This window comes from Gallus gallus, chromosome 14 (assembly GCF_016699485.2).
Source record: "Gallus gallus isolate bGalGal1 chromosome 14, bGalGal1.mat.broiler.GRCg7b, whole genome shotgun sequence".
Taxonomy (NCBI): domain Eukaryota; kingdom Metazoa; phylum Chordata; class Aves; order Galliformes; family Phasianidae; genus Gallus; species Gallus gallus.
The window spans coordinates 8,730,690-8,739,968 of record NC_052545.1 but is presented as its reverse complement, the minus strand read 5'-3'; the positions used below and the strand labels follow the sequence as shown (position 1 = coordinate 8,739,968).

Below are 9,279 nucleotides of genomic sequence, written 5' to 3'. Positions count from 1 at the left end.
AGAAAGCAGGCAAACCAGCTGTTAAAAGACACCGAACTTTTGAATTTGATCATCCTTTACTTGATTCATAGCCAAAAACAATCATGTTGGTTTAGCAAAAGATAACAAAGTTTAATGAATGACAGAAAATGGAGAAAAAAGTTATATCAATCATAAAATACTGTCAACTTCCTATCACTATTGCTTGTAGTAAGACTACCACCTCAATTAAAGCCAGTTTTTCACTTCTCTTTTAGATTGATTATGGGTGTGATTAAATATGCTTTCTTTCTCCTGCCCTCATAGCAAGAGAATTAGGAAAGCATGTGTGAAATAGATAGGATTCAATGTTTCTGAAATTGTATAAAAAAAAACTTTATTCTAGAAAAATCACAGGATCCATTCAAAAACCTGCCTGAAAAGGTTTTTGTAAGGGTAAATCAAAAATCAACATCAACTGGATGAATCATTAATTAATTAAATTAAACAGTGAGCATATAAAACAAATTTGCCAATCTAAAAGTACGAAGCAGGAACAGTTTGACTTAATGCGTGTATTAAGGTTTGACCCAACGAACTGAACACTGCTATATCCATATGTTAACGTTCTTCTTACCACAGTGACATTTTGTATAAACTAACAACACTGTACCTCAAAACAATTTTCCCATTCAAAAAGCCAGGAACTACATGTACCTGCCACCAAGTGCAGACATTGTGAAAGCCAAAGAGGAAGTATGGAGCCTTTTCCATAACACTTAATTGAATAACATTTTAATCTTTTTCTTATTTAGTTTTACAGAGATTTTTACAGGGTGGTTAATTACTGCTGTCTCTTCCTGTAGCAGCTGGCAGATTTGAATTGATACTGGTCAGCTGGACACCAGCTACATCTTTTTCTTCATCTCTCTGCCATCCCTGAGGGATGTCCCTCTGGGCTCTTATGGACTAACCCCAGACAGGTGACATTTTATCAGCTATGACAGAATTCATCCACCACCTTTCAGTAAGGTTAAGAACATACATCCCTCAAATTCCAAGGGCTGAGTTGGGATTCGCTCACCTGATCTGCCATATCCATTCTTCAAAGCAGGTAACAGTGACCAGTATATACCAAAAATGACTTTAGTAGTAATTATGGATAAAGCACAATGTATTTAAATAACTGAACTCAAAAACCCCTCTATATTGGCTCATCATTAAGGCTGAATGTGAATTATTATATTCCAGTACAAAGAAGGGTGCAATATTATTGAAATGGCTCAAACTGTATTTGATCTAACAGTCCACTTAAGGCAATCTTGCTTTTTCACATTTCAAATATGCTAACTCTTTTGTGGTATGGTTCATCAGATGATTTAACGACCAACAGTTAAATATTTAGTGTGCAGCTGTCATATGACTATTCTGGATTGAAAAGGGAGTCCACGTCAGGATCTGTACGACTGCAATGCAAAGTGGAACCAGACAGACCAAATAGAACATGGCATCGTGAAGACCTAAAAACAGACTGGTGAAAAACAAAAACAGAGCTTTCAAGATGAAGAAGATAAAGAACTGATTTCATAACAAATTATTTTAAGGCATTCATTTTAAATATTCACATACACATTACTGTGAACAACCAATTCTAAATAAAGGAAATATTTCAGATATCAAATATATTTCAGTTATATTTTCTGATTCTACATACAGTTATCTATTTTACAGTGTTTACTTCTCTCATAATAGCTGGGAGGAAATGAGATAACTACTTTACTACACATCTGTATTATTTAATACAGAAAACAGTTTAAAGCAATGTGATTCAATTATAGAACAGAGCATCAGAAAAGGTTTAGTGACACTGAATGTTCTGGAAGAGAAAGAAAAACAGTAGTAGAAACAAACATTTTAATACGAAATTATTTCACATCTGAACTACTAGCAATCCACATACTATGTTACTATAGTTGCTGAATGCAAGGTGGGAGTTATGATTAATGCACAAAACTCAGGTATGGTGTAATAAATTGGCTGCTTGAAATAGAAAGACTAATTTCATCTCATTGTTTTGAAATAATTGTTACAAGATAACGGAAACCACTAACATAATACACAGATTCTCATTCATTTTCCTGGATGAATGGTATTTCTTGATCTAAATCTTCTTAAGGAATAAAAGCATCAGCAACTAAGAATCAAAAAGGAGAGTATGAGAGATAGATAACTCTTCTTCTGTTATCCACTATGGTTTCTGACATCTCTAAGCACACATTCTGGCATTCATCTAGTAACTGGAATCATCAACTGACATTCTGTTCATTATTGGATTTTAATTACTTAAACATCAGGAAAGTCATCTCAAGCTGAGAAACAGGACCTAAATTATCTTTCAGAAAATCAGTTTATGTTATTTACTTTTTTCTCAGCATTCAGGGATGAGTATTGGAGACTCAGAACAGCTATGGACATGATACAAAAAGCCTTGAAATTTGTGAACAGAAGTCTTGTAAAGTTGAGCAGGGTTTTGAATAAAATCGAAGAGCTTATCTAAATCATAAAAGATTGAACTCATCTCTCACTGCATTTTACAGAAAAATGCTTGCAATCTCCAACGTAACCTAGATTTATTCCTTAGTATATATGTACACACACCCACAACTATCACAATTTATCTCAAATCGTGTACATGCCAATGCTCCATAAGGAAACAAAAGCCCACAGGCTCTCAAATGAATTATTTAATCACTCGGGCAATCGCATTTAAGAAATACACACTGTTAACTGGCAGGTCACTGGTCCACAGCCAACGTTTATTGGCAGCAACAACAATTTACCTCTTGGAAGTTGTTTACTGGCCTGTATTCAAATGCATTTTTGCACAAGTAAACGAGGGCCACATCATACACACCACCATCACCACTGCCAATGGTCACTGGTATCAGCAGCACTGGCAAGGATGCCTTAGACAAATTTCTTACCCATCTGAAGTTGAAGACAGAACTCAGACACAGTTAACAACATGGTGGGGGTTTGTACTTTGCCTGTCCAACACACTGAAGAGGATTGCAGTTTTGAACACTAAATTCTTCCATGTTTATACAAAACGAGGAACAAAAGAGAAAGAACATCTGCAGAATTACTGATTTTCGCTACTGCAATCCTGATTTGGGTTTCATTGGAACAATACCTGTTTATTAAAATAATAATATCAATTGTTGTGTTAAAACCTCACGTTATGAAAAATATCTGTAGTAAGGAGAGCAACGAATGGGGAAAATAGTTCATTAAGCTGTCGGGATAAATCAAGAGCAGAGCTCACATTTCGTCACAGTTACAAGTTGTACCAGTAACTTCTGCAGTTTCCCACCTTCAGTCATTCTTTGCAGATGCAGGAATAAAGCACACAGTCTTTCTCTAGGCTTCCCTCGGTCTGAACAGAAAGTGATGTAGTCCAGCAATGCAATACAAATGTATCAACACTATAAAGTGCGGCTAAGAGCCCTTCACTGAAGGACGAATTGAAACAGCAAATTTGTAGAAGTCAGCTGTTGTTGCAGTAGGTCTCCAGAAGAGGGCGTTTTTAAACTACATACCTTTTTAATTGCACTACATAAAATAAAATGATAATTAAAAAAAAAATCAAGCCATACGGGACGGGTAATATTTGATGTTACAATGATGGAGTAAAAGTAAAAAACAAACAAGCAACCACAACCACTCCGTCTACAAGCTATCCCTCACATTTTAAGGATAGCACATTAAAAAACAAAAGCAAAAATACTTCTGAAGCTAACTTCCACTACAAAATGCTTAACTTATGTGGAGCTACAGCATCCCCTAAGGATGTACTATAATGAATATATTAATGTATAATGTATTCAAAATCACAGAACTGGATTTCTCCTAAGGAAGAAGGCATTACTGATGTCTAAGATACTGTCATTGAGGCAGAACCAAATACTGATACTGCTAAGTAAAAATGAGGTGATGCTGATGGTCAGCTGAAAGGTTTCAGTACGGAGGAAGAGTAGAACAGATTAGGTCTTTGGAATGCTTGGATAAGTGAGCATACAACGACCAGCCCAGAAAACTACATTTTGTAAATATCATATTTTCACTTCTTCCCCAGAGAGGTTACAGGATTTGTGAACCAGCTGGTAGAAACGTCCAATTAGTAAGATCAGACTTGGTCAAATTTGGAGTTCAGGGCTGACGTGCATGTATGCATTCATATATACAGAGAATACAAGCAGACTGCTTCATACCTAAGAAACTATTTTTGAGGTGATAGGTATGATGATAGACAGGCAGTATATCTGTGGTATTCTTTGAATCTCAGCTTTATACCTGTTTCTTGCACTTAATTAAATAAATCAAATTTCAGCATCCCTCAATGGAAGATACAGATTTCAGAGAGTGAGCATTCAAAGTATTTCAACTCTATATTCAGTAAATTTATTGTCCCTATAGTCCAGACTCTACTTACTGGGCAAAAAGTTAGAACACTGATTTTGAAACTATCCACAAAGGGATCATTCCTCTGATTAAGGTGCATTAGATCTGCAGTTTTCATGCTTCAAATCTGAACTTCTCTGAACCTTCCAGATTAATATATTCAGCCCTCTCACAATCCAACATCCACTCAATCACATCGCTCTTCTGCAGAAATCAGTAATCTTATTTGACATTATAATGAGGTTCATGTCCCCTTCACATCTTCTCTCCGGCTGGCTATCTACAGAATGCATTAAAATCAAAGGAACTGTTCTCAGGCGTAGTCTTAAACTTAAGCCTTCTTTACGTCAGGGTGCTTTTCAGAAGACCACCTGTTGTCCTTTTATGCTGTACTTCTCTTCATTTTTTTATTTTTTATTTTTTTTTAAGAAAATTCCTCCAATACGAAACATTTTCCCAGCATTAGAGGACAAAAAAATCAGCCTTTTCTCCTTGAAGACCTATCTCCACAGAAGTCTGTATACTACTGTCTTCTGTGCATTTTTTAAACTTTCCATACAGAATTTAGAGGAGCTATGTAGTTCTATCTATGCTGTTCTTTCAAGCAAATCCCAGTCAGACTGATTTTTGCCTTCTAGTCCTGACTTCAGTTATTCTTTATGTTGTCACTTCTTCTTGTTGGTCATAAAAGTCTATGACCTTTTTACTGTAAACCCTGATAATTTGTTTTTATAAAAGCCCATGCATTTATAATGTGTTAACTAGCAACCACAGCTTTATGCTCCGTATTAAGGTCTCTAGGGAAAGCAATGAAATCATTAGCATTAGAATGGTAAGTAGTATTGAAGTCAAAATGATACTCCTTCTTGATGGAAATTCCCTCCCTCCAGTGATTAAACTGCTTTCTCTCAAATTAAAAAAAAATATATATCTTAGCTGCAACCCTATTAAGATTATACATTTAAGGAAACAGACTTATGAGATAACAAAATCCAGCAGCCAGGACTGCATCTATCTTAATAAGAGGCATTTGGTAATCTCAAACATTTCTTTTTATTTTTCACAGAGAACCAAAGGTGGTCAAATATTGCAATGTATGCTTTTTGTCCCCCCTCAAAATTAAGTAGGTACCCTCAAGTGTATTGCTTGATAGAAGTTTATTCTTAAAAACAAACAAACAAAAACAACAAACCAGAAAACATTCCCATTTCTATTTAACAACAAAAAAATACCACACAGAAAACTGTTTTTGAAGTGCAGCTGATGAAAACTAACAGCAGATTAATGTGTTTTTTATGACAGGATTATTTCCCTTTAGTTTCTCTGATTCAAAGTATCCCTTTTGAACTCACCTTGGATCAGGCTGAGCGACTTCATTATTCAAGTTCTCATAACCAAATTGATTCAGTATTGTAACCACAAGCATTGGAGCCAAAGACTGGGCAGGCTTGGTAAATAAAGCATTGGTACCAAAAACCATAGAGGAAAGTGGTGACCTAAATATTTCAGAAAATGAAAATAAATACAAGAGACTGTATTATGAGTATATAGAATCAATTACAACCGTGATACTTTAAATCCTGTTAATACACAAATGCCAACTATCATGACAGCTAGCTTTGTCTTTCATGCATTGCTGCTGCATTTCATACATTTCATACACTGAACAGATATCATAACAAAATCTCATTTTCTGTGGAAATGAGAGGTAAAAAACCTCTGGGGCCCACACAACTTGGCCCCAACTCTGAAATGACTTGCACTCAAGTTCAACTGTTAGCTCTGAAACTAAGCTAACCTGAACAGTGCGTGGAAAATTAGTTACAATTTAGGAATACACTTGTGAGGCCAAAAAAGAAAGTGTTGCACCAGTTCTCACCTTTGAGGGTGAAGTCCTCTAATACCCTTTCACTGAGATTGAATCCGTACTAACACAATCATCGATAGAACCAGCAGGAAGTTATGTGCACTTTGATATAAATGCCAGAGCACTATGACTTGTCAGATGCAAGGTCTCTGCAGGTTTTACCTTTGATTTCTTTTCAGAGAGATAACAGCAGCCACTTAGACTTTGAAATTTGCACCATGAGTAGCACAGGTTAAACTTTCTAAACTCTTTTTCTGTGTCAGAAAGGTGACAATGGATCCATTGGATTACAAAATAATTCAATTTAAGCTGACATGAATAAACACAAAAAAACCATGAAGAACCTGGAGTATACAACAGTGCAATTCAAACTAGAAACGACCCAATAAATTGTTCAAATTACTCTGCTGAAATAACTGTAGGAAAATTCATTCAAGTTCATTTGTGCTAAGTTGTTCTCACGGAAAGTGCTTCTGTGACAAGCACCCAGGTCACTTACTGCCTTTACTTTGACAGAATCTAACTTACTGAAGGGTAGCATGGCAAATATATAGCATATTTCAAGAAAAACAGTTAAGACTGACATACCTTCGCTTGTGCTTGATTAAATCTGCATCAACAATATCTGCCAGAGGCAAATTGAACAAACTAAACGAAGCTTGTACAATTACCCTACAGGAAGACAAAACATTTAAGATTTTTTAAAACACATTTTCATAATAAAAAATGGTAATTGATGCCTAATCTGACATGCAGGCACACACACCCAACCACACTAACAGTCCTGCAAACACACAAAGCTGACACTAAAACATGGCAATATGTCTTGAAACAAACTCTGAAAGCACTGTTAGATCTGTTCTTAATTGTGAATTAGAAACTGATAGGCAAACCTAAAAGGTTCCCCTCCCCCCCTTTTTTTCCCTGGAGACTGATGAAAAAAGTCATAAATACTTCCTTGATGTTATCACCAAATATTATTTAAAATGATATGAAGAAAAGGAAGTCTAAAGAAGAAAGAAAAACTGCAAATTTCCTCTTGAAGTCTGAGAACAACTGGAGAGGACTGGAAAGACCACATGTAAAACAAACTTCAAAGTAGAATGAGAACACTAAAAAAAACTTCTATGCATTCCTATACACATTCACATTTTGCATACATATATATGTATGTCCATACATACACAGATCTGATCTTATTAAACTGCTGAACTGAAACTGTAAATTCAAATAATAGAATTTCTTCATTTCATTACATTTTGGCTGTGATTAGCTTTTACTTACAAGAGGCTATGAACAATTAGCACCTTAAACAACCTTTAGGTACCTTATAAGATTTTCCTGGGGAAATCCAAACATATCTTCATCATTTAAAGTACGCAGGTAATGAAATGCAATTTATTGGCCACACAGCTCAGTGTTACAGTAGCCCATGAAATACTGAAAATGAGAATGAAAACAGGGAAAAAAAAAAAAAGGGTAGGAAAGAACATGTAGAAATGCAGCAATGAAACAGAAAACAGAGAGAGAAAAATGAACTGCTGTATACAAGCAGGTCTTCATTGTTAATTAAGTTTTTGCACGTGTAACAATATACGTCCTCAATGCAAGTTCTATTTCTCGGCATCATACTCCCCCATTATCACTGAAAATGTGCCTTAGTATTGGTTATCAAATGGATACTTGACTCATTGGTACTTGTTCTGCAGTACAACCCACAAGCATTCATTCAGCACCAAGTGAGGTCTGAGGCTCTCCAGCAAACACTGTCTGAAGAGTTTCTCTACTGAGATCTGTGTCTCTGGGGACGAAAAGTTCTTCTCTTGAATCTGAATTTGTCTCATATTAAAACAGATACAGCTGGAGGGAGCAACAGATACAGCTGGCTGCAAACCTTATTTACTCCGCACTTTTCACAGGTTTGGGTTTTTCATTTTGCTTTGTTTTTTTTCTTTTGATTGGTTGGATTTTAAGAAGAAATTAAAAGCTGAAGTGAAAGCTGAGAGAAGTTTTCAGTTTCCTGACAGATGAAACAGAACAGAAATAATAAAAAAAAGCAGTGTTAAAATCTTCACGCTACAGAAACAGGTGTTCACCCTGTTGAAGTTATTTAACTGGTATGTAGGAAAAAAGAAGGGTACTTACTTACATGTTTGTTGTGAGATAAAACGCCAGGAGATGATAATGCCCTGGTCCTAGAACAAACATAACAGCAGCGGCTACTCCTTCAAAGTAAAAGGAAAACAAGATGATTCTGTAATAACCAAACTTCTTCAACGAAGCATGACTGAGAAGAACAAGGCACTGAAAAGAAATACAAATATATGAGGCAAAGACATAGTACAGTATTTCAGCATTAGGAGATCTTTCAAAAACAGAACAGACAAATAAATCATTACCACACATCAAAGGAGAAGGAAAAAAGCTCCCTAAAAAGTACGAACCAAACAAAAACATAAGAATTGAACAAAGGGAACTATCTACTGGATCATTCTCTGTTAGCCTTACCAGGTATGAACCGTCTTGTCACTCTAGCTAGTTAAGAACTATCACATCCCCAGGAAAGTACTGCTCCCACATTGCCTAACTATTATTTAACGCCCCTGTTATCGGAGAGGTAAAACAAATCCAGGAAGTTGGTATAGGAAGAAGATCTGATTGTAAGAAACTAAACATACTCTCCCTCAAGGCTGTTCTCTGGTTTTTGCAGAATTGTGCTTATACTATGCATTCTAAGATGCTAAGTGTGTTACTGTAAGCACCACAATCTTCTCTCTGTAACTGAGAAACAGCCCTACCTCAGGAAGCACCATTTAGAAATCCCTTATTACCTGCATATTTCTAAAACAGCATGTTTCTAAGATAAACAGTAACTTAGTAATACTTTACATTTAAATTAGTTTGCCTTTGGTTCAGCAACAGACTCTCTCTGGAAGGCAGGTTTACACTTTGCACCCACTGCTACAAGGAACCTAAGGCAGAAGCTGTAGCCC

General features: G+C 35.9%; 1 protein-coding gene across 7 annotated transcripts in view; it reads right to left on the bottom strand.

Annotated features, from left to right (window-relative positions):
• Positions 1–37: 37 nt before the first annotated feature.
• LOC416622 (transmembrane protein 180-like) overlaps positions 38–9,279 on the bottom strand; it is a 22,506-nt gene continuing 13,264 nt past the window's right edge. For 6 of the 7 annotated variants that reach the window (XM_025155280.3, XM_046900864.1, XM_046900865.1 and 3 more), the window contains 4 exons: positions 8,436–8,590; positions 6,875–6,958; positions 5,772–5,915; positions 38–1,489 (listed from right to left, as the gene is read on the bottom strand). In XM_025155280.3, the coding sequence (XP_025011048.1) occupies positions 1,360–1,489; positions 5,772–5,915; positions 6,875–6,958; positions 8,436–8,590 (513 nt within the window). In that variant the 3' untranslated portion in view covers positions 38–1,359. Of the gene's footprint in view, positions 3,571–5,771; positions 5,916–6,874; positions 6,959–8,435; positions 8,591–9,279 lie in introns of all 7 variants that reach the window. The other variant, XM_040647908.2, reaches the window with a different exon arrangement.